At 43.8% G+C, this 26,457-nt stretch overlaps 1 protein-coding gene across 1 annotated transcript in view; it reads left to right on the top strand.

Moving 5' to 3' along the window:
• LOC110515614 (coronin-7) overlaps nt 1–26,457 on the top strand; it is a 260,709-nt gene that overhangs the window by 23,066 nt on the left and 211,186 nt on the right. The window contains exon 7 of the mRNA XM_036941757.1: nt 1,407–1,457. Coding sequence (XP_036797652.1) covers nt 1,407–1,457 — 51 coding nt within the window. The remainder of the gene's footprint in view (nt 1–1,406; nt 1,458–26,457) is intronic.

Below are 26,457 nucleotides of genomic sequence, written 5' to 3'. Positions count from 1 at the left end.
GGTAGGGCCTGATCCTAGATCAGCATCTCCTACTCTGAGATGTTCTATGGAAAAGGGCTGAGGATCAGTCAGATCTGATACATATACAGGGCCCAGAGTTTTACCGGTTCAGACCACATGGTCAGGAACACCTTGTGGCTCCAGTTACATAGCCTGCCGTAACTCCTGGCTCCTGTGATATAGTCAGAGAAAGTTTGACTCCTAAGCAACCGGCATTCACATTGTTTGAAGTACAATAGACCAACATCGCTACTGTAGTAGGTCAAAGCTGTGTGCTGGAAAACCTTGGTAGAGCATGGATGGATTAGGCATTGTGGTGCTCATGTGAATTTCCTATATTTTTTGGCTTCAGACCAATCCCCCTACTTCTCACTTAAAACATATTTTTTTTGTTTTTAATACACTCCGAGGAAAGTTTATTAGGTACACCCATCTAGTACTGGGTCGGAACTCCCTTTGCCTCCAGAACAGCCTGAATTCTTTGGGGAATGAAATCATTGCTCAATTGGTATCAAGGGACCTAACATGTGCCAGGAAAACATTTCCCACACCACCGCCACCAGCCTGTACCGTTGACACCAGGCAGGATGGGGCCATGGACTCACGCTGCTTACGCCAAATCCTGACTCCACCATCAGCATGATGCAACAGTAACCGGGGTTTGTCAGCCAGGCAATGTTTTTCCACTCCTAAATTGTCCATTGTTGGTGATCGCGTGCCCACTGGAGCCACTTCTTCATGTTTTTAGCTGATAGGAGTGGAACCCTGTGTGGATGTCTGCTGTAATAGCGCATCTGTGACAAGGACTGACGAGTTGTACTGCCATTATTATTGTACTGCGCCGTGAAAAGCCCAGGAGGCCGGACGTTTCTGAGATACTGGGACCGGTGCACGCCTTGCACTGATGATCATACCACGCTCAAAGTCGCTTAGGCCACTGGTTTTGCCCACTGGATGACTCGATGCCTGTCTACCTGTTTTATACAGCAAGCCACAGCCACGTGACTCATTGTCTGTAGGAGTGAACCATTTTTGTGAACGGAGTGTTGTACCTAATAAACTGTCCAGTGAGTGTATTGGTGTCTGCTGAAATGAAATCGTCAGTCATTTCATGGACTATGGGAAGTTATTTCAAGATTTTATAGTGGTTCACTGTAATTATGATTGGCTTCTACAAATACCAGGAGAATGCTGTGTTGCACTGTTTAAGACCATGCTAACATTTTCTGGCGTTGTTCAGTTCCATATGTCTGTCATGATTTAGAAGAGTAAGAAAGGGACCAATCGGTTTGGACTTCTGATTCAAATCTAAAGATCTGTCAACATTGTCTTGTGGCGTTGATTTAAGTACTTCTGTGTCATTTTCCAAGTAACCCCAATACGCACCTCTTTTTTTTGTTTTCTAGGACAAAAAGCTGCGAGTCTTTGACCCACGAGCCCAGCTGAAACCTGTTCAGGTAAGTCCCTCTACTGGACTCCACATCTCCTCTAACCCACAACAACTAACCAGAAGCATCATTCAATGCCATCCATCCAGTGAATGTATTCTGCTTGACAGAGTAGAATGAATGGGTAGATTACCAGAGGACAGGGGTGATACATTCTGTATGACTGTGACCTGGCTCTCTGTGACTTTGTCCTGGAGGTCAGCGGAGGTCAGCCTGCCGGACCAGGTATCAGAGGGTTAAAGCGTGTTACTCTGTGTGTCTCTGTGTAACAAGATGGAGAACTACAGGCACGGTCAGCTCTCAATCTCCTCTGTGTTGATTTATAATGGCTGACCTCCTTACCCTTCCCTCTGGAAGCTGCCCTGTCAGTCTGCCTTGCCCCACGCTGTGGTGGGATGGTGTAGGGTGAACTTGCCCCTACATGCTGGTCTTTGCTCAGTTGTGCCTTTTCTTCACATATGGTTAAGATTAGGATTGGTTGAGGGGAAGCTGATCCCAGAGCTGTACCTAGGGGAAAGATGACCTAGTCCCACTGAAAAACATGGTGGCTTTGGCCCAAAGCTCTCACCACTGTCCCTTCTCCCTGATTTATCTAAGTATTGATTCATTAGGACTGTACACAAGTTAGTTACCCGTGGGAACCAAGGGAAACATTAGGAATGGTGTTGTTGGTGTGACCTTGAACCTCTGTGACCACTGGTTACTTCCTTACTGCGATTTATCGGAGTTGTTGACGATGGCATCCCAGTCCCAGCTTTTGGCCAATCAACCCTGACCAAGGCAGTTAACCCACTGTTCCCCGGGCGCGGGAGACGTGGATGTCGATTTAAGGCAGCCCCTCTGATTCAGAGGGGTTGAGTTATGTGGAAGACACATTTCAGTTGAAAGCATTCAGTTGTACTACTGACTAGGTACCTCCTTTCCTTTCCTTTCCAATGGTACTCCATCACAACCAGCAGGAATGAGGAGGGGGTACACGCAAACCCTCCTGTATGTGTGTGTGTGCAACATTGAGAAATTATTCTCTCACTTTTTGGCAGCAGACATCAAGGGGACCTCCCAGAGAGATTTCATTAGTGTTATAGTCCCTGTGTTAGTCTCCCTCTGTCATCTGTAAATAGAGATGTCATTAGTGTTATAATCCCTGTGTTAGTCTCCCTCTGTCATCTGTAAATAGAGATGTCATTAGTGTTATAGTCCCTGTGTTAGTCTCCCTCTGTCATCTGTAAATAGAGATGGCATTAGTGTTATAGTCCCTGTGTTAGTCTCCCACTGTCATCTGTAAACAGAGAGATGTCATTAGTGTTATAGTCCCTGTGTTAGTCTCCCTCTGTCATCTGTAAATAGAGATGTCATTAGTGTTATAGTCCCTGTGTTAGTCTCCCTCTGTCATCTGTAAACAGAGACTGGCTGGAAAAACAATACATGCTCTAGCCAGCAGATTAAATATTACACACCGCTCAGCGCCCACCGCCCGGGTGTAAATACCTGGAGGACAGCTCACTGCCAAAGAGTGTGTGTGTGTGTGTGTGTGTGTGTGTGGCTATGACACCTTTGTAAAAGGATTACTGTTTCACAGGCCTCTGTGCCGACTGACATCATGCGCCTTGTCTTAAAGGAAGTTGAGAAAAGTTCCATATTGATTATTCTGTACGTGGCCTTGGTCATTGTGTACATGAGTCTCTGTGTGTGTGTGTTTACTGTGAGCGTGTTTGCTGAATCAATGTGAGAGAGGATAACTGAGAGAGGATAACTGGCTCCAGTCCAAGTGTTTGAACCCTCCAGTACAATATTTACCTCAGGTGTCAATCTGTCAGACACTGGAGAACCTTTCTGACAACATCTCCTGCTTTTAACCAACAGGACAGCACTCCCATGGAATATTACTTCAGGTTGTGGATGCGTTTGGCAATGGGACCATTGTTAGAAATGAACTGCTACTCAAATGACTGAATTCCTTAGATCTCTCGATGCGTTTGGATAAAGAACATTGTGAAACTGAAGTAAAACCTGCTGGAATGTTTTCAGTTTGATCATTTAAGGGTTCTTGCTCATTAGCTTGGATCGGAGTAAGACTGTGAAGGGTCCACATGTCTGGAACTCATGACCCAGGGCTTTGGAAACACACACACACACTTACACTCTCATATTCATCAAGAGGACCTGCTAAGTGTGCAATAGTTAAACCAGAAAGCCCCATCATCTCGTCCCCCTTGACAGCTTTCAGATGTCTCTCTGGAGAACGTGAGAAGAAGCGCCACTCCCATTAACACCATGCTGGGTGGTAGAGTAGACTTTAACGAGCAGAGCAGTGGTTCATCCTAACACACAGCTGGTGTTCCAAATGGCACTACTTCTACTTTAGTGCACTACTTCTGACCAGGGCCCATAGTGCTCAGGTTAAAAGTAGTGCACTATGTAGGAGAAATGGGGGCATTTGGAACAGAAACACAATGAGGCTGGTAATTGGACCGGATCGATGGTGTGAATCTAATGTATACATGGGTCTCAGAGTACTGTTAAACACAGTATTACACACAGCATTATATTTCAATTAACACTGGGGATCTGACAGACATTCGCTGCATCACAATGAAATCTGGGGGAAACCGACGGCGGTTTAGTTTTAGATGTCTTTGTGATGCCCCCAGATGTCTTTGCGATGCCCCCAGATGTCTTTGTGATGCCCCAGATGTCTTTGTGATGCCCCAGATCTTTGTGATGCCCCCAGATGTTGTCGATGCCCCAGATGTCTTTGTGATGCCCCCAGATGTCTTTGTGATGCCCCCAGATGTCTTTGTGATGCCCCAGATGTCTTTGTGATGCCCCAGATGTCTTTGTGATGCCCCAGATGTCTTTGTGATGCCCCCAGATGTCTTTGTGATGCCCCCAGATGTCTTTGTGATGCCCCCAGATGTCTTTGTGATGCCCCCAGATGTCTTTGTGATGCCCCCAGATGTCTTTGTGATGCCCCCAGATGTCTTTGTGATGCCCCCAGATGTCTTTGTGATGCCTCCAGATGTCTTTGTGATGCCCCAGATGTCTTTGTGATGCCCCCAGATGTCTTTGTGATGGCCCCAGATGTCTTTGTGATGGCCCCAGATGTCTTTGTGATGCCCCCAGATGTCTTTGTGATGCCCCCAGATGTCTTTGTGATGCCCCCAGATGTCTTTGTGATGCCCCCAGATGTCTTTGTGATGCCCCCAGATGTCTTTGTGATGCCCCCAGATGTCTTTGTGATGCCCCCAGATGTCTTTGTGATGCCCCAGATGTCTTTGTGATGCCCCCAGATGTCTTTGTGATGCCCCCAGATGTCTTTGTGATGCCCCCAGATGTCTTTGTGATGCCCCCAGATGTCTTTGATGCCCCAGATGTCTTTGATGCCCCCAGATGTCTTTGCGATGCCCCCAGATGTCTTTGCGATGCCCCCAGATGTCTTTGTGATGCCCCCAGATGTCTTTGTGATGCCCCAGATGTCTTTGTGATGCCCCAGATGTCTTTGTGATGCCCCCAGATTGATTGTTTGTTTATGTCAAACTTAAAGGGGCACTGATATTAACAGTTTTGATATTTTAAATGAATGATACTCATTGGTTGTTGAAGGATATCCCTTATGCATGCTGTCCAAAGCTCCATCTATGGTTTTAAGTGGTAACATTTCTCCAGCACCATCTCTGAGGTTTATATGGGGCGGCAGGGTAGCCTAGTGGTTAGAGTGTTGGACTAGTAACCGGAAGGTTTCAAGTTCAAACCCCCGAGCTGACAAGGTACAAATCTGTCGTTCTGCCCCTGAACAGGCAGTTAACCCACTGTTCCTAGGCTGTCATTGCAAATAAGAATTTGTTCTTAACTGACTTGCCTAGTTAAGTAAAGTAAAACAAATCTAAAAAAATCAAGTCAAGCTCCTGTTTTGTTGTTTTTAAATGATAGTAAATGATAGTGGGTCTTTTAACCTCTAGCGTCGAGCGTCGTATCCGGGAGCGTAATCATAGCCTCAAGCTCATTACCATAACTCAACGTTTCCTATTCATGAAAATCGCAAATGAAATTAAATTAATATATTCAAACACAAGCTTAGCCTTTTGTTAACAACACTGTCATCTCAGATTTTCAAAATATTTCAACCAAAGCTACACAAGCATTTGTGTAAGAGTATTGATAGCCTAGCATAGCATTAAGCCTAGCATTCAGCAGGCAACATTTTCACAAAAACAAGAAAAGCATTCAAATAAAATAATTTACCTTTGAAGAACTTCGGATGTTTTCAATGACGAGACTCTTAGTTAGATAGCAAGCTGCAGCTGGAGATTACGCAATAATTGCGATGGAGGACACCAAGCGACCACCTGGTAGATGTAGTCTCTTATGGTCAATCTTCCAATGATATGCCTACAAATACGTCACAATGCTGCAGACACCTTGTGGAAAACGTAAGCGGACTCCTAGCTCCTTCACAGCCATATAAGGAGTCATTGCCATGAGGCGGTTTAAAAAAATGCGGCACTTCCTGATTGGATTTTTATCTGGGTTTTTTCTGTAACATCAGTTCTGTGGCACTCACAGACAATATCTTTGCAGTTTTGGAAATGTCAGAGTGTTTTCTTTCCAAAGCTGTCAATTATATGCATAGTCGAGCATCTTTTCGTGACTAAATATCTTGTTTAAAACGGGAAAGTTTTTCATCCAAAAATTAAAATAGCGCCCCCTATATCCAAGAAGTTAAGATGCATTCCACTAGGGTTTCTGTCTTGTCTTCTGCCCCCACAATGCATTGTAACAACTCTGTCTGTTCTGTCATGATTTGATGGAAGCGAATTGCCGGCGAGGCCACAATATAAACAGTACCGGTCTCAAAACGGTCTCAACTTTGTCTCCGTGTATGTTGCTAACCTCATAGATAACTCAGTTTATTTCTTCATGACTGAGCCATTGTTTCCTCAGCAACTGAGGCCACGGAACACTGCACCACAATCTTCTGTCAGAGGAAAGCCGCCCAGGTTCAAACGCTTTCAAATCAAATCAAATTGTCATGCGGCGAATACAACAGGTGTAGATTTTACCATGAAATGCTTACTTACGAGCCCTTTTCCAACAATGAGAAGTAAAAAGTGTTTTCTATTTGCTCATTTTCTAACACAATAAATAACAATAACGAGGCTCTATACAAATTTTTGCTCTAGCCCGCCTGGAGTGCAAAATGGCCATGGTTTATACTTTTGGGACTAGTCTATTGGCCCATTAAGCCAGACCAGCTCAATCTAGCACATAATCTATTATTTGAAATGATTTCCAGTAGTATTTGAACCCAGGTCTGGAGGAAAGCTGGTAACTATTAAAGGGAGGATCTCCTCTAAAGGAGGTGAGAAGTGATGAAGTGTTTTGACTTCACTAAACAAATCATGTCATCGTTCAGCAGGCGTTGAGTGCAGCAGTACCATCCAGGGCTATATCTTGGAGCGTGTCCTGATTCCACCCCTAGCCAAACCTGGGTGAAGTGGTTGTTAGAGGAGTTTGCTTGCTAAAGCACTGTTGACTGGACTAGCTTTCATTCAGTACAGTACCATCCAGGGACATATGGAGCAGATTTTTGACGTGCCCTGTTCAACCCTAGCCTGGACGCCAAACTAATGCTATGTTCATTTGGCATGACAATGACCATATGAGCTTGCAAGATGGCACAAACAGATCTGGGACCAGGCTAGTTCAACCGTAGCCGAGATGCCAAACTTGGATGTGCTTCAGCCTACTCTTTCTAAAGCCTTAACCTTTGTTACAGCAGTTTGTTTGCTTAAGCATAACCATATGGGGCAACCATGCTACATGTAGCTTCCACCCAGCTTGTAGCTACAGTATACCTCCATCTCTCTGGTTCCCACTAAGGCCAAGCTGCCAAGTCAAAATGCGCTTTATCGGGAAAATGTATGAAATTGAAAATTTGTGTTTTGCTCTTAACCTACCCCTAAATTAAGGTTAGGATGGACATGATTATGTTCCCTTATAGGCAGGTGGAGTAAATATATAGACAGTAATTGTAGCTGTGATTTTTGCTGTATTTATGGGGAAAGAGAGCTTGCTGGGTAATTTAAGCTTCGGACAGGAAGAGCCGTATTCCAACTGCGTGTGTGTGTGCATGCACACACGCATGCTGCACACATAGTGTACATTTAGATAGCTGGCACTGTGTGTGTGTGTGTGTGTGTGTGTGTGTGTGTGTGTGTGTGTCGTTCTCAGAATCTCTCACAGCTGAAACGTGTCGTTTTGATCTTTGGATGTTTTCCACTTCGTCCCTTTCAGACAATGTTTGTGAACTCAGTGCAGTTTGCTTCATTTTTTGTGCAGTGTGAAGACTCCAGAGGAACTCAGACCCCTCCAAGAGCCCATGAAGAGAACCCAACTGAGGCCATCTCGAGATGTGGTCCGAGTTGTTATTATTCTCGCACCACACACTAGATCATGGCTTCCCAAACTCGGTCCTGTAGGCTAAGAGAGATCTTTAAGCTGTTTATTTGATTGTGGGGGTTTGAATGGTGTGAGAAGACCACAACATATTTGTTGAGAATCACTAAAATCAATTCTAGCTCTTATATAAGAGGCAGTAGCCTGCATTGGGTGTACAATTTTCAATTACAGCATGATTTAATCTGCAGTTATTCTTCTGCTATTAATTCTGTTACCGATAATATTTTCATGTTAATTGTATCGTCTGATTACAATTATTATGTCTCATGAATGCAATCTATTAGCTTCCAAAATGTAAGTCCGATAACTACATGTTCTGATTAAATGGCTTGTCCTGCAATTTGTAAAAAAAAGTGTATTGAGTGAATGTTGGAAAAAGATCTTGGTTCCCTTCTAAACATAGAAATGTGAACCCAAAGAGGACTGAGTCACTTTAAAGAGGACTGAGATTGGTTCTTTTAAAGATGATTCCATGTGAAAACACCCTTATTTTACATTTGACTACCTTTCAGTGCTTGTTACTGTCCCCTTTTTCTGTTTTCTTATAGAAACACCTGATATTTGTCTCTCCCCATGGCTCTGTACTTTCCCTAATCATCCCCAAAATGTCTGTCTCCCTTCCTAGAGGCATCTACTGACCTCCCTAGCGAGGCCTCTTCCCTGCCTATACTTAGTTACAAGGTTTGGTGTGGTGCACGTGCCTGTGTTTGTGTCCCATCCGTGTGTGTGTTGGAATTACAGAGCTGAAAATACTCCTCATACTTTTGGGCCAGAGCTGGCTGCAGAATCGGAGGCTGTGGTCCCTGGCAGGGAAGAGGAGAGAGGGAGACAGGAAAGGGAATGGTTTCTCTGGATTCTTGGAGGCCAGATTCCTCCATTTGGGCTTCTGCTGCTTTTGGTGAAATTAGAGAGGGCCTGGAATGGGTTTTGGAGGAGAGCGAGGGAGAGAGTGAGTAGGGCAAAGGAGTTAAAACACACCAGTCAACTGCATTACTGAGACCGGACACTCCCCCCTCTCTAACCTCTCCCCCCTGTAACTTTAAACATGTGTGTGTGTCGGTGTCCGTGTGTGTGACTGCTCAGAATCTTATTTTTCTTTATAGGAGGTGTGTGGGTATGTGGATCTCATGGTCATTCAGACTCACATTTGTCATTATAGGAAGTCCACACTAGCAGTGGGCACGGTGGGCTAGCTTCCAGACGGTGTGGACTCTGGCAGCCATGACAATGAGGCTCTGTGGCTGACTGCTGCTAGAGTAACTTATACAGTATTACTGTTTTGGGCCAGAGGGAAGAGCTGTGAAATAGAAGAGGTGGAGAGGTGGGGTATAGGGAGTGAGGGAGGGGACTAGAGCAAAAATAGAGAGGCAGAGAGACCTAGAGGCTAACCAATAGATTTCACCACTGGTTTTGTCCTCCTTCCGTTGTTGTCCCTTGATTATGATGTATTTTGGTATTTGGTATTTTCTTAGGATCCCCTTTAGCTGGTGTGAAAGCAGCAGCTACTCTTCCTGGGGTCAACACAGAACATGAGACATGAACATACAGGACATTCATAGACAAGAACAGCTCCATGACAGAACTACATAGCCTACACTTTAATACAGACACACAAACTATCCAGGTCAAACAGGGGAGAGGTGTTGTAAGGTGTTGCTTTGTCTGTTGTTGAAACCAGGTTTGCTGTTCATTTGACCAATATGAGATGGAATGGAGTTCCATGCAATAATGTCTCTATATAATAATTTACGCTTTCTTGAATTTGTTCTGGACATGCCACACCCCTGGTGGCATGTCTGGTGGGGTAAGTATGTGTGTGTACTTCAGAGCTGTGTGTAAGTTGACTATGCAAACAATTTGGAATTTTCAACACATTTGTTTCTTATAAAATAAGAAGTGATGCAGTCAGTCTCTCCTCAACTCTTAGCAAGAGAGACTGGCATGCATAGTATTTCTATTAGCTCTAATCTCTAATTACAATGAAGAGCCAGACGTGCCGTGCTGTTCTGGTCCAGCTGCAGCTTAACTAGGTCCTTCTTTGCACCACTTGACCATATGACTGGACAATATTCAAGATAAGTCGAAACTAGAGCCTGAAGGACTTGCTTTTTGGAGTGTGGTGTCAAAAAAGCAGAGCATCTCTTTACTACAGACAGACCTCTCCCCAGCTTTACAACCATTGAATCTATATGTTTTGACCATGACAGTTTACAATCTAAGGTAACGCCAAGGAATTTAGTCTCCTCAACTTGTTCAACAGCCACACCATTCATTACCAGATTCAGCTAAAGTCTCGAGCTTAGGGAATGATTTGTACCAAATACAATGCTCTTCGTTTTAGAGATGTTCAGGACCAGTTTATTACTGGCCACCCATTCCAATACTCACTGCAACTCTCTTGTTAAGGGTTTCAGTGACTTCATTAGCTGTGGTTGCTGACATGTATATGGTTGAATCATCAGCATACATTGACACACCAGCTTTATTTCATGCTTATGGCAGGTCATTGGTAAAAATAGAACTAGTAAAGGGCCTAGAGAGCTGTCATGTGGTACACCACACTTTACATGTTTGACATTAAAGAAAACCCTCTGATTTCTATTAGATATATAGTTCTGAATCCATGATATGGCACAGGTTGAAAAGCCATAAAACATCCATTTTCTCAACAAGAGGTTATGGTGAATAATATCAAAGGCTGCACTAGGATCTAACAGTACAGTTCCCACAGTCTTCTTATTATCAATTTATTTCAACCAATCATCAGTATTTTGTGTCAGTGCAGTGAGTGTTGAGTGCCCTTCTCTATATGCATGCTGAACATCTGTTGTCAATTTGTTTACCGAGAACTAGCATTGTATTTGGTCAAACACAATTTTTTCCCAACAGTTTGCTAAGAGCTAGCAACAAGCTGGTAGGTCTGCTGTAAGAACCAGTAAACACCACTTTACTTGGGTAGCGGAATGACTTTGGCTTCCTTCCAGGCCTGAGGACAAAGAATTTCCTTTAGGCTCAGATGAAAGATATGACAGATAGGAGTAGCTATAGTCAGCTACCATCCTCAGTAGCTTTCCATCTAAGTTGTCAATGGCAGGAGGTTTGTCATTATTGATCAATTACAATCATTTTTCCACCTCTCCCACACAAACTTTACAAACTTAAAATGCTTTTCTTTAATTTTGTATTTTTCTTTATGCATGAATGCAATGGCTCACTGTTATTGGCATTTCCTCCCTAAGTTTGACGACTGCCAATGAAGTTATAATTTAAATCATTTGCAACATCAAATGGTTTTGTGATAAGTAAACCATCTGCTTGAGAATACATTTTTTTTTCATTGAATTTGTCTTTGTGCCCATCATTTAAAGTACTCAAGTTTTTCCCCATCATTCTTTGTCATTGATCTTGGCTTCAGAGTACTGTCTTCTTCTTTTTGTTGAGTTTAGTCACATCCTTTTTCAATTGGCAGTAAGTCAGCCAGTTAGATGTGCAGCCGGACTTATTAGTCACTCCATTTTCCCCATCTCTTTCAACCATACAGTTTTTCAATATCTCATCTATCCATGGAGTCAATTTCTTAACAGGTGCATGTTTATCAATAATTGGAAGAAACAATTGTAATAAATTAATCAAGTGCAGCATCTGGAGATACTCTTATTCATCACAGTGTCCGGAAGCTCGGAGCTCTGTGCGTCCTTGTGGACTCTAATGGGAGAGTTGGAAGGTGCGCTGGGAAGCCGGCCCAATCCAGTTGGAAAAACACTCCTCTTGGCCGCAAAGTAGCTCAGATCATACTGCAGATTCCCTTAGCAGTAGTTCTACTGCAGTATGCATGGATAGACGTGTGTATGCAGGCATCTGAGCATGTTCACATGAATGCACACACGAACACAGACTCTTATAGATTGATTTTGACTCGAATCTCCGGGTTAGACACAAAGTAGACACGTCAGAAATATTAGAAGGTCAAGAACAAAACTTTTAACTTCCACGTTTGAGAGAAAATCCCTTAAGTTCAACAGACAAATACATAGTTTTGTCTCTTTTAATGTGAATCTCCATCTTCAGCATGAGGGCGACGACTACAGTGGATACAGCGATAGTCTCTCCTGAGTACCAGCATTAAACCCTACTACAGAGACGACAGCGATTACAGTCCATCCTGAGTACCAGCATTAAACTCTACTACAGAGACGACAGTCCATCCTGAGTACCAGCATTAAACCCTACTACAGAGACGACAGTCCATCTTGAGTACCAGCATTAAACCCTACTACAGAGACTACAGCGATACAGTCCGTCCTGAGTACCAGCATTAAACCCTACTACAGAGACTACAGCGATACAGTCCGTCCTGAGTACCCGGCCAGCATTAAACCCTACTACAGCGATACAGTCTATCCTGAGTACCAGGCCAGCATTAAACCCTACTACAGCAATACAGTCTGTCCTGAGTACCAGGCCAGCATTAAACCCTACTACAGAGACTACAGCGATACAGTCCGTCCTGAGTACCAGCATTAAACCCTACTACAGCAATACAGTCCGTCCTGAGTACCAGGCCAGCATTAAACCCTACTACAGAGACTACAGCGATACAGTCCGTCCTGAGTACCCGGCCAGCATTAAACCCTACTACAGCGATACAGTCTATCCTGAGTACCAGGCCAGCATTAAACCCTACTACAGCAATACAGTCCGTCCTGAGTACCAGGCCAGCATTAAACCCTACTACAGAGACTACAGCGATACAGTCCATCCTGAGTACCAGGCCAGCATTAATAAACCCTACTACAGAGACTGCAGCGATACAGACCATCCTGAGTACCAGCATTAAACCCTACTACAGAGACTACAGTGATGCAGTCCATCCTGAGTACCAGCATTAAACCCTACTACAGAGTGGCAGGCCAGCATTAAACCCTACTACAGAGTGGCAGGTCAGCATTAAACCCTACTACAGAGTGGCAGGCCAGCATTAAACCCTACTACAGAATGCCAGGTCGGCATTAAGTCTGATCTCTGTGGCTCCATTCCCCAACACTGTAGTGTACTACATGATGTGTTTATTGATTGCTGTCTGTGTTATCTTGTTGAACTTTATTATCTATGAGCCTATAATCCAGAAAGGAAAAAACTGAGGTCAAAGTTGTTGTTGAGGAGAAGCCCATATCTGGGTAGGTAGACTGTGGGATAGTTCAGCCATGACATGTTTACAACAGGGATGGAAGAGGAATTGTTGTTGGAAACGCACCTTCACGTTTACAATGGGAGAAGAGGAATCAGTCTTGGAAACACAGTCCACTTATTAAAACCTGTTTGTTTTCAGACAAAGTTCACAATTAACAAGGTTGCTATAGTAACCATCTAGCCACTTCTGAATTGAAATTGAACAGCAATGGCCCAAGTCCAGCGGACAGCGTGACTGGGTGTATTAAAACCCACTGTTAGAAACATGGTTAGATTGATTCCTTGTGTAATGGGGAATGTGTGTAAGCTCTGAGTACGAGCGTTGACGTTTTCTTGGATAGTTCCCATTCTGTACTTTATGGATGTTGTATTTCGTGTTTCACAATGTTGACGTGATACCACATGATGTGCTGGTGTTAGATGTTCTCTGACCCTAAACACTTTTTATTCTCAAGGAAGTATCAACATCTCATTCTTTGGCAGCGCTGAAAGACAGTTTGTGTGAGAATACATTATTTGGATGAAGAAAAAAGGGAAAACCTGTTAAGTAATTTAGACCTTTTTAAGGAATCAGAAACCTCTAAAGGACCTGGACTATAACAGTTATAATCCTATTCAAATTAACATGGATGTGTGTGTGCGCATTTGCGTGTGTGCGTGCGTGTGTGTACCATTTGTTTCATTGCACTCGTAACCTGGACTCAGATCTGTTTATGCTGCCATGGGAGTTGGCTGTGCTGCACTAACAGATCTGGGACCAGGCTACAATGCTCGTCCTGAAGAGTGAAATCTAAATCGAAAGAGATGCACATCTGCAATCTGAACTAGTACCTGTACCTGTGACCCTTATGATTGATGCTCCTGACCCCCGACCCCCGCACCTCACCTTCCTCTTCCCTCTGCGTAATCCTATATCACATGGTTTATACTGACGTTTTAAACATGTTGGACCAAAAGCACATCTTATTTTGTGAGGTCACCATTTGAGTGTTTGGAGCATTTAGTTTTAATGTGTGTGCAGTCATAACTCATAACCTGTTCCCCTCTGCCCTGTCTCTCTCTCACTCTCTTTCCATGCCCATTGTTGCCTCACTCACTCACTCACTCACTCACTCAATTCAATTTAAGGGCTTTATTGGCATGGGAAACATGTGTTAACATTGCCAAAGCAAGTGATGTAGATAATATACAGACGTGAAATAAACAATAAAAATTAACAGTTAATATTACACTCACAAAGTTCCAAAAGAATACATACATTTCAAAGTTATATTATGCCTATATAAGGTGTTCTAACGATGTGAAAGTACAAAAGGGAAAATAAATAGACATAAATATGGGTTGTATTTACAATGGTGTTTGTTCTTTACTGGTTGTCCTTTTCTTGTGGCAACAGGTCACAAATCTTGCTGCTGTGATGGCTCACTGTGGTATTTCACCCAATAAATATGGGAGTTTATCAAAATCGGGTTTGTTTTCTAATTCTTTGTGGGTCTGTGTAATCTGAGGGAAATATGTCTCTCTAATATGGTCATACATTGGACAGGAGGATAGGAAGTGCAGCTCAGTTTCCACCTCACTTTGTGGGCATTGTGCACATAGCCTGTCTTCTCTTGAGAGCCATGTCTGCCTACGGCGGTCTTTCTCAATAGCAAGGCTATGCTCACTGAGTCTGTACATAGTCAAAGCTTTCCTTAAATTTGGGTCGGTCACAGTGGTCAGGTATTCTGCCACTGTGTACTCTCTGTTCAGGGCCAAATAGCATTCTAGTTTGCTCTGTTTTTTTTGGTAATTCTTTCCAATGTGTCAAGTAATAATATTTTTGTTGTCTCATGATTTGGTTGGGTCTAATAGTGTTGCTGTCCTGGGGCCCTGTGGCGTCTGTTTGTGTTTGTGAACAGAGCCCCAGGACCAGCTTGATTAGGGGACTCTTCTCCAGGTTAATCTCTCTGTAGGTGATGGCTTTGTTATGGAAGGTTTGGGAATCACTTCCTTTTAGGTGGTTGTAGAATTTAACGTCTCTTTTCTGGAGTTTGAAAATTAGCGGGTATCGGCCTAATTCTGCTCTGCATGCATTTGGTGTTTTACGTTGTACACTGAGGATATTTTTGCAGAATTCTGCATGCAGAGTTTGGTGTATGTCCCATTTTGTGAATTCTTGGTTGGTGAGCGGACCCCAGACCTCACAACCTTAAAGGGCCATGGGTTATAGGTGTAACTACTAGAGGTCGACCGATTTTTATGATTTTTCAACACCGATACCGATTATTGGAGGACCTAAAAAAGCTGATACCGATTAATCGGCCAATTTAAATAAAATAAAAAAATAAATAATAATTCACATTTTTATATATATACCAAGGGGAATAACTACTCCAAGTCTCAGAGCGAGTGACATTTAGTTTCCGGATTCGACCATATTAATGACCTATCATTTCGAAAACAGAAAGTTTATTATTTCAGTGAATTACGGAACCGTTCGGTATTTTATCTAACGGGTGGCATCCCTAAGTCTAAATATTCTTGTTACATTGCACAACCTTCAATGTTATGTCATAATTCCGTAAAATTCTGGCAAATAAGTTTGCAATGAGCCAGGCTGCACAAACTGTTGCATATACCCTGACTCTGCGTGCAATGAACGCAAGAGAAGTGACACAATTTCACCTGGTTAATATTGCCTGCTAACCTGGATTTCTTTTAGCTAAATATGCAGGTTTAAAAATATATACTTCTGTGTATTGATTTTAATAAAGGCATTGGTGTTTATGGTTAGGTACAGTCATCCAACGATTGTGCTTTTTTCGCAAATGCGCTTTTGTTAAATCATCCCCCAGCGTTGCATCGATTTTATGCCAGGCAGGACACGCTAGATAAACTAGTAATATAATCAACCATGTGTAACTAGTGACTATGATTGATTGATTGTTTTTTATAAGATACGTTTAATGCTAGCTAGCAACTTACCTTCGCTTCTACTGCATTCACGTAACAGGCAGGCTCCTCGTGGAGTGCAATGAGAGTTAACTGTAAGTTTGCAAGATTGGATCCCCTGAGCTGACAAGGTAAAAATCTGTCGTTCTGCCCCTGAACGAGGCAGTGAACCCACTGTTCCTAGGCCGTCATTGAAAATAAGAATGTGATCTTAACTGACTTGCCTAGTTAAATAAAGGTATAAAATAAATGAATCGGCAAAATCAGCACCCAAAAATACCGATTTCCGATTGTTATGAAAACTTGAAATCGGCCCTAATTAATCGCCCATTCCAATTAATCGGTCAACCTCTAGTACCTACCATAGGAGGTCCCTCGGAGCCTACCATTGACTATGTACATACCCAGCGTGCGACAGAGCTGCAGGAGTTGTGACCCGTTTTTTGTGGTTATGTTGTGCCTAGGGGGGTATATGGGGGAGGGAATGCTGTCACCTACAGGCAGGTGTTTGTCCCCATGTGTGCTGAGGGTGTCAGATTCTTGTCCGGTTCTGGCATTTTTAGGTTGGCACAGACTAGTACATGTCCCTGGGCCTGGAAATGATTGATTTCCCCCTCCAGGATGGAGAAGCTGTCTTCATTAAAGTATGGGGATTCTAGTAAGGGGATATAGGTAGCACACAGGAGGACATTTGTTTCTGTTAAGATAATTTGCTTTTGAATTTCTAGCCTAAATGTAAAATGTTCCTGTTTTGATTCATTTAAAAAAGTGAGTTAGGTCTGCTCTATACCAAATTAGCATACCCCCTGAGTCTCTTCCCTGTTTCACACCTGGTAGTTTGGTGGATGGGATGGGACTTCCAGCTATCTGTAACCTGGAGGGCAACCAGTGGGTCCGTCTCCTCTATACCATGTTTCTTGTAGGATGACAATGTCTGCATTTCCGATTTCTTTGGTGAAGTCCAGGTTCCTGCTCTTTAGGCCGAAGGCAGATGGCCTCAGGCCTTGGATATTCCAGGATGATATAGTGAAGGCTTTGTGTTTCATAAAGTGTCCAATGTTGTTGGTCGTGTGGTTTGGCCTCGGGCCTGTAAGTGTGAGCAGGGCCTGCTAATGGCTACCGGCTAACTCTACCCAGATGTTGCCCCATTCATTCTCCCTCCATCCCGTTTTGCTTGCCTACTGTAGCTCCCTGTATTACTGCCTGGGCCGCATCCCAAACGGCACCCTATTCCCTATATAGTGCACTGCTTTTGACCGGGGCCCGAACTCTGGTGAAAAGTAGCGCAGTATATAGGGAATAGGGTGCCTTTTGGGACAGTCTTGCTCTCCTCCAGTGTCAGTTCTGGTTTAAAAGGATCTAGCTTGTATGGAAGGAATGACGTCTAATGAAGATGGGATTTTACTGTCCTAAATATTTCCTGCACAGAGTCATATAATAACATCATATGGTTATTCCATTCATCCCTGTGCTGAAGCCAGTTATTATTTAAGTGTTTATTCATCTAGATTCTATGACAGGGTCCTTCCCTTCCAGTCTGTTGGAGTGCATTTCTTATGTGGAATTAAATAGAGAATGTTCACTACTGTGCTTTGTGTGCAGGACATTTTGGAAAGTTTGGGAAGTTAGGCTTGTTCATTATCTGAGAGAGAGGGAGAGTTGTTTTTGTTTGTTTGTTTCTATGAGATCATAATGTTTGTGTGTGTGTGTGTGTCTATGAGATTGTGTTTGTGTGTCAGTTAGTGTATTTGCAGGGAGTTGAGCTAATCAGCTAATGATTATGGGAGGATCCTAGTCCCAACAGAGAGGAGCTCTGTTAGAGGGGGAGGTGACAGAATGGAGGCAGGGGGTTGGCTCCAGGAGGGGACTCTGGGTCGGGCTTCAGGAGAGGGTTATAGAGGTTCCAGCTGGTTAAGCTAATGAACAGAGGTGTGTGTGTTTCAGTGAGCTTATGCTGGTGAAGTGTTCTTTTTGAGGAGTGAGGCAAGGGGTGTGTGTGTGTGTGTGTGTGTGTGTGTGTGTGTGTGTGTGTGTGTGTGTGTGTGTGTGTGTGTGTGTGTGAGCCAGCTGGCACAGAAAGACAGAGAAAGCTCTCGCAGCTTGATTCTGACTGCAACATGTGTGTGTTGTTTGGGAGCGGAGGGCTCATTAATGCGCTTGCAGCCTCGGGACCGTCAGTTTCCAGCTAATTAAGCCTAGCGCACAACACGTGGGCGACACCTGGAGCCAAGATGGCAGAGACAGAGCCACACTGAGCCATGCTTTCCTGGGTTGGGTCTGAAATTAGAGCCCTTTTCCTGGATGGGGAATAGGTTGCTGATTAGGGGGGGATGCGGTGGATGGTGTGATTCTTCTGTTGTAAGAGCCCAGCTCACTTGGGCCGTTGTTGTTCTGGAGGGAATTTGTTTCTCGGCATTATGTCTTAATAATGTGATATTGTGTGTGTTGAAGATCACGTCAACATTGTCCTCGGTTTCTGTGATGTAACCACATTCTACATAATTGGTCTCCCTGAATGTGTTCTTGATACATATGTGTAACCTTTTAAAGTCATTGCTTCATCCTTCATATCCAAACTACAGATCATGATGCTGTTCTACTGTATTGACCCTTTTGTTACTGGAGCTGTTGAGACGACACAGAGAGACCAATTAGTGCTGATCTAGAATCAGTTTAGCCTTTTTTAGATCATAATGAATAACATCTGGACAGGGAGCACCTGATCCTAGGTCAGCACTCCTACTCTTGACGCTGTATGAATATGGGCCCAGAAACCATTTAGCCTCCGTCAGTCTTTCCACCATCAGATCAGGGTTGTGTATTCCTGGTTGGACTAGGTGTGTCTGTGACTGTTGTTCATTGTAGATCTTCTCTCCCCTGCGTTGTGTTGGGGTAATGAGGCATTACACTGCTGGTTTATTTGTGAAGTGTGTGGGTTTGGGGAATGCGTGTGTGAACTGATGTTTTGTGAGTTGTGGCTTTTGTGGTTAAGGTGTTTTTCCTCTAGTGTCAACATTTTTAGCTCATTGCGGAGTTACACACTAACATGCGAGCACACACACACACACACACATACACACACACGCCCCCCCCCATTGGTGACCTTTGCTTTTCTTGGGATTGGAATTTGATCTAAATCACGGTGATGGTATACCGATACTGACAGGCAAGTGGAATACTGAGCACCTCAGAGAGTTAAACTGTCATCAGAGATCTAAGTCACTGGGCATCAGAGCGGAGCTGGGAGCAGACCCCACGGTGGAGCTGGGAGCAGACCCCGCGGTGGAGCTGGCAGCAGGGCCCCAATGCGAGCTAAGAGCAGGCCCCAGGACACAGCTGAGATCGACCTTAGTGGACCTTAAGGAAATGAACCGTAGAGTAATGTTGCTTAATACTCACAGAGTATGTTAGCTAGCTGAGTCATATTCATTAGGCACCAAACGGATGAAAACGGACTGAAAGAGGAAAGGACTGCCTGAATTTGTCCATTTAATAAGTGCTATTATTTTAGTTGTGCTACAATATGTCATAATGAATATGCCCCTGACCTTCTATGGGCTAACCAATGGTGGTGCAATGAAGCTAGACTGTTTTCCTTCCTCATCAGCCTGCTGTTTTCTACATAACACACACTAGTCAGTGAGCGTATAACATGTGCTAGTGTACAGTCGTGGCCAACATTTTTGAGAATGACACAAATATTAATTTTCACAAAGTCTGCTGCCTCAGTTTGTATGATGGCAATTGGCATATACTCCAGAATGTTATGAAGAGTGATCAGATGAATTGCAATTAATTACACAGTCCCTCTTTGCCATGCAAATGAACTGAATTTCCACTGCATTTCAGCCCTGCCACAAAAGGACCAGCTGACATTATGTCAGTGATTCTCTCGTTAACACAGGTGTGAGTGTTGACGAGGACCAGGCTGGAGATCACTCCGTCATGCTGATTGAGTTCGAATAACAGACTGGAAGCTTCAAAAGGAGGGTGATGCTTGGAATCATTGTTCTTCCACATTGTTACCTGCAAGGAAACACGTCATTGCTTTGCACAGAAAGGGCTTCACAGGCAAGGATATAGCTGCCAGTAAGATTGCACCTAAATCAACCATTTATCGGATAATCAAGAACTTGAAGGAGAGCGGTTCAATTGTTGTGCCGAAGGCTTCAGGGAGCACAAGAAAGTCCAGCAAACGCCAGGACCATCTCCTAAAGTTGATGCAGCTGCGGGATCGGGGCACCACCAGTACAAAGCTTGTTCAGGAATGGCAGCAGGCAGGTGTGAGTGCATCTGCACGCACAGTGAGGCGAAGACTTTTGGAGGATGGCCTGTTGTCAAGAAAGGCAGCAAAGAAGCCACTTCTCTCCAGGAAAAACATCAGGGACATACTGATATTCTGCAAAAGGTACAGGGATTGGACTGCTGAGGACTGGGGTAAAGTCTATTTCTCTGATGAATCCCCTTTCTGATTGTTTGGGGCATCCGGAAAAAAACGTGCCCGGAGAAGACAAGGTGAGCGCTACCATCAGTCCTGTGTCATGCCAACAGTAAACCATTCATGTGACCATTCATGTGTGTGGTTGCTTCTCAGCCAAGGGAGTGGGCTCACTCACAATTTTGCCTAAGAACACAGCCATGAATAAAGAATGGTACCAAGACATCCTCTGAGAGCAACTTCTCCCAACCATCTAGGAACAGTTTGGTGATGAACAATGCCTTTTCCAGCATGATGGAGCACCTTGCCATAAGGAAAAAGTGATAACTAAGTGGCCCGGGGAACAAAACATCAATATTTTTGGTCCGTGGCCAGGAAACTCCCCAGACCTTAATCTCATTGAGAACTTGTGGTCAATCCTCAAGAGGCGGGTGGACAAACAAAAACCCACAAATGCTGTCATACTCCAAGCATTGATTATGCAAGAATGGGCTGCCATCAGTCAGGATGGCAGCCCAGTTAATTGACAGCATGCCAGGGCGGATTGCAGAGGTCTTGACAAAGAAGGGTCAACACTGCAAATATTGACTCTTTGCATCAACTTCATGTAATTGTCAATAAAAACCTTTGACACTTATGAAATGCTTGTAATTATACTTCAGTATTCCATAGTAACATCTGACAAAAATATCTTTGTGTCACTCTCAAAACATTTGGCCACGACTGTAATAATAACAGTCATGTTGGTAAACTACCTACTAACATGGCAGGCCTGTGAAATTCAGAGCACCACAGCAGCCTGCAGCCTCCAGCCACAACAGCCTCCAGCCCACACAATGATGATCCTTGGTTACTGACATCCCTAGTTAAATAAAAAATAAAAATAAAAATTGGACCTCAATTCTCCCCTACGTGAGGGGGGGAGGGTGTGTGTGTGTGTCTGAAGTGGTGAGTTGTCCAGACTCTCTCTCACATACACACACTATAATGATTTATTTACCTTCTTCTGTGGTGCGGTGTTGCCATCTGTGTGTGTAACGCTGTTTGGGGGTTTTAGTTTCAGCTCCACTCATCACGTAACTGTGGTGAGTGCCGCAGAGCTCCCAGATCCAAAGGTCTGTTTCCCTCAGCCTTATCTAAATAACAGTTGATGTAGTGGCTATTATTGGCCATTTTAGATGAATGTGATGCAGCTGGTACAGTAGATATTACATTGCTGTTACTGGAGTTGGACGCCGGTGTGTAAGGACCTACCTACAATGTAGTAAAATGTATTCAATTGTGTTTTCCCCTCATCAATCTAAACGCAATACGCCATAATGACAAAGCAAAAACAGATTTTTATACATTTTTACAAATGTATAATATATATTTTTAAATATCACATTTGCATAAGTATTCAGACCCTTTACTCAGTGCTTTGTTGAAGCACCTTTGGCAGCAATTACAGCCTCGGGTCTTCTTGGGTGTGACACTACAAGCTCTGTCTTATTGGATGGGAGCGTTGCTACACAGCTATTTTCAGGTCTCTCCAGAGATGTTTGATGGGGTTCAAGTCTGGGCTCTGGCTGGGCCACTCGAGGACATTGAGACTTGTCCCGAAGCCACTCCTGCGTTGTCTTGGCTGTGTGCTTAGCGTTGTTGTCCAGTTGGAAGGTGAACCACAATCTGAGATCCTGAGCACTCTGGAGTAGCTTTTCATCAAGGATCTCTCTGTACTTTGCTCCGTTCATCTTTACCTCGATCCTGACTAGTCTCCCAGTCCGTGCCGCTGAAAAACATCCCCACACTGTAGGGATGGTCCCCGGTTTCCTCCAGATGTGATGCTTGGCATTCAGGATCTTGTTTCTCATGGTCTGAGAGTCTTTGGGTGCCTTTTGGCCAAGTCCAGCAGGCTGTCATGTGCCTTTTACTGAGGAGTGGCTTCCTTCTGGCCACTCTACCTTAAAGGCCTGAGTGGTGGAGTTCTGCAGTGATGGTTGTCCTTCTGGAAGATTCTCCCATCTCCACAGAGAAACTCTGGTGCTCTGTCAGAGTGACCATCGGGTTCTTGGTCACCTCCAAGACCAAGGCCCTTCTCCCCCGATTGCTCAGTGTGGCTGGGGGGGCCAGCTCTAGGAAGAGTCTTGGTGGTTCCAAACTGCTTCCATTTAAGAATGATGGAGGCCACTGTGTTCTTGAGGACCTTCAATGCTGCAGAAATGTTTTTGTAGCCTTCCCCAGATCTGTGTCTCGACACAATCCTGTCTCGGAGGTCTACGGACAATTCCTTCGACCTCATGGCTTGGTTTTTGCTCCGACATGCGCTGTCAACTGTGGGACCTTTAAATAGACAGGTGTGTGCCTTTCCAAATCATGTCCAATCAATTTAATCTACCACAGGTGGACTCCAAGTTGTAGAAACATCTCAAGGATGATCAATAGAAACGGGATGCACCTGAGATTAATTTCGAGGCTCATAGCAAAGGGTCTGAAAACTTATGTAAATAAGGTATTTCTAAAAACCCTGTTTTCGCGTTGTCATTATGGGATATTGTGTGCAGATTGAGGAGGACATTTTGGAATAAGGCCGTAATGTAACAATGTGGAAAAAGTAAATGGGTGTGAATACTTTCCACATCTGAATGAAAGTTGCGGGGGCCTGCCTTAATTGACATCGGCGCTCTGGGGAGCAGTTGTTGTTGGTTAACTGTCTTGCTCAAGGGCAGAACAACTGATTTTTGCCTCCGGTTACTGGCCCACAGCGAGCAGACTTGTAGTTGTTTTGTTTGAAACAGCCCTGCATCCCCGCCTTTAGACAATTACTGTTGTTTCCCCATTCCAGAAGACAGTCCATTTATACATCAGAATCTGGTCAGGTGGGCATCATTTGAAAGCATGTTTTATTGCCAACATGGCTTTTAGTTACTAAAAACACCGTTAGTCTATCACAAGGCGAAGCAGATTGTAATTTTGGTGTGCGTAGAAGAGTTACGAGTGCTTTCTCCACCACATTTCTCGTCAGTAAGACAAACAGGCTCTGTTCAGAACAACCCAGGGTATGACGCCATCTGCTAACTGCACATCAACATAGTGATCATAAACTTTGACACTGTATATGACATGAGTTTTATGATAAGGAAAAGTGCACATCTGGATTAATGGGTGCTTGGCTTGCTTGTATGACATCAAAGCGGTATTTATTATAATCCTCTGTCTCATCTTTGAAAATACATTGAGTCCTCTTTATTTACAGGATTTCCCTCACTCAGACAACAAAACATTTGCATGTTTCCCAGTGGGATGAATGGGGGCAACTTCTTGTTGCGCGCTGTCTTCAAGTTCAGAACCGCTGTCAGTCAAAACAAGTACTGCGCTGTGAAGGAGAGACCTTGACCTCTGACCTCATGTATAGCATTTTACTGTACAGCCACTGCGTTCTAATTTAGGCGCTTGTCCATATCTGCTATTTTGAACCCGTATACGAGTACAAGTGTAAAGAGTTAAAGCCAAGACAAGAATCCCAGAATGCTTTATTCCTATGTACAGGAATGGAGGAAGAGATCGGAACGGAGGAGGGTGGTTTGTGAAATCTGGCTGACACATGGCGGGAAGGTCAACAACACCGCTAATTCCCTCTCAATCCAACGCCAAATTACATCATCTCACGCTAATTGAGTTTCTGAAGACGAAGAGTCCTGTGACAATTTGCGGTTCATCACTCCTAGAGCTGTGGAAAAGTCCCTTCTCACTTTCCCTCTCAAGTTGAGAGTTAGGGTAATTTAGCGTTCAAAGGATTCCGTCATAGTTGACGCCCTGATGGTGTCCTGGATTCTGGTAGTGTGGTTTCCATGCTGGAGATTGAGCTGTTTGTTGGTGTAGTTGGATTCAGGCTATTAATCACTGTGTCTGTCAGTGATCTGGTGAACGCCTGCCATGGGTCACCACTGTGGGGTCCGGGGAGTGATCGTGATACCCAGTGTATTAGAGTAGAGGAGTGGACACATCTCAGTGTAGTGTAGTGTAGGGCCTGCTTGGGGAGTGAATTAACACATATCCCACTGGGCACAGACGTCAGTTCAAGTCTATTTTTTTATTTACATTTGCTTGAGTTGTCAACTAACCTGAATTCAACGTGAAATCAACAAAACATTTCACCATGACATTGGATTTAGGTTAAAAGTTGAGTGAATTTTTTTTGTAAATTAACTTATATTTTGCAAATCCAATCAGTTTTCCATGTAGATTTGTTGTTGTTGAAATGACGTGTAAACAGCGATGATTCAACCCGTTTGTAGCCCATGCTGGTCTAATTGTGGAATAGAATTTAGAACGTACCCATTGTTACAACATAATGTTCATCCTGTAAAAACCAGTCAAATACCAGTTGAAGTGGTACTGTAGAATAAAGCCTTACCCTCTATATTTATACATGACACACTATATCACAGGTGTCAAACTCATTCCACAGAGGGCTATGTGATTGCCCACCTACTCATTCAAGGGTTTTTCTTTATTTTGACTATTTTCTACATTCTAGAATAATAGTGAAGACTACAGAACTATGAAATAACACATATGGAATCATGTAGTAACCAAAAAAGTGTTAAACATATCAACATATATTTTAGATTCTTCAAAGTAGCCACCCTTTGCCTTGATGACAGCTTTGCACACTTGGCATTTTCTCAACCAGCTTCACCTGGAATGCTTTTCCAACAGTTTTGAAGGAGTTCCCACGTATGCTGAGCACGCAAATAGCCCTTACGCAGCCTGGAGGTATGTTGGGTCATTGTCCTGTTGAAAAACAAATTATAGTCCCACTAAGCGCAAACCAGATGGGATCAAATCAAATGTATTTGTCACATACACATGGTTAGCAGATGTTAATGCAAGTGTAGCGAAATGCTTGTGCTTCTAGTTCCGACCATGCAGTAATTTAACCCCAACAATTTCACAACAACTACCTTCTACACCCAAGTGTAAAGGAATCAATAAGAATATGTACATAAAAATATATAAATGAGTGATGGCCAAACGGCATATGCAAGATACAGTAGATGGTATAGAGTACAATATATACATATGAGATGAGTAATGTAGGGTATGTAAACATTATATAATATAAAGTGGCTAGTGATAAATTGATTACATACATTTTCCATTATTAAAGTGGCTAGTGTTGAGTCAGTATGTTGGCAGCAGCCACTCAATGTTAGTGGTGGCTGTTTAACAGTCTGATGGCCTTGAGATAGAAGCTGTCTTTCAGTCTCTCGGTCCCTGCTTTGATGCACCTGTACTGACCTCGCCTTCAGGATGATAGCGGGGTGAACAGGCAGTGGCTCGGGTGGTTGTTATCTTTGATGATCTTTTTGGCCTTCCTGTGACATCGGGTGATGTAGGTGTCCTGGAGGGCAGGTAGTTTGCCCCCGGTGATGCGTTGTGCAGACCTCACTACCCTCTGGAGAGCCTTATGGTTGTAGGCGGAACAGTTGCCCTACCAGGCGGTGATACAGCCCGACAGGATGCTCTCGATTGTGCATCTCTAAAAGTTTGTGAGTGTTTTTGGTGGCAAGACAAGTTTCTTCAGCCTCCTGAGGTTGAATAGGCGCTGCTGCGCCTTCTTCACCACGCTGTCTGTGTGGGCGTATCGCTGCAGAATGCTGTGGTAGCCATGCTGTTTAAGTGTGCCTTGAACTCTAAATAAATCACAGACATGGTCACCAGCAAAGCACCATCACACCTCCTCCTCCATGCTTCACGGTGGGAACCACACATACAGAGATCATCTGTTCACCTACTCTGTGTCTCATAAAGACACGGTGGTTGGAACCAAAAACTCACGTTTGGACTCAACAGACCAAAGGACAGATTTCCACCGGTCTAATGTCCATTGCTCGTGTTTCTTGGCCCAAACAAGTCTCTTCTTATTGGTGTCCTTTAGTAGTGGTTTCTTTGCAGCAATTCGACCATGAAACCCTGATTCACACAGTCTCCTCTGAACAGTTG

The sequence above is a fragment of the Oncorhynchus mykiss genome, chromosome 13 (genome assembly GCF_013265735.2).
Source record: "Oncorhynchus mykiss isolate Arlee chromosome 13, USDA_OmykA_1.1, whole genome shotgun sequence".
Lineage (NCBI taxonomy): Eukaryota > Metazoa > Chordata > Actinopteri > Salmoniformes > Salmonidae > Oncorhynchus > Oncorhynchus mykiss.
The sequence above is the reverse complement of the archived record's forward strand: the minus strand, read 5'-3'. Positions and strand labels throughout refer to the sequence as shown.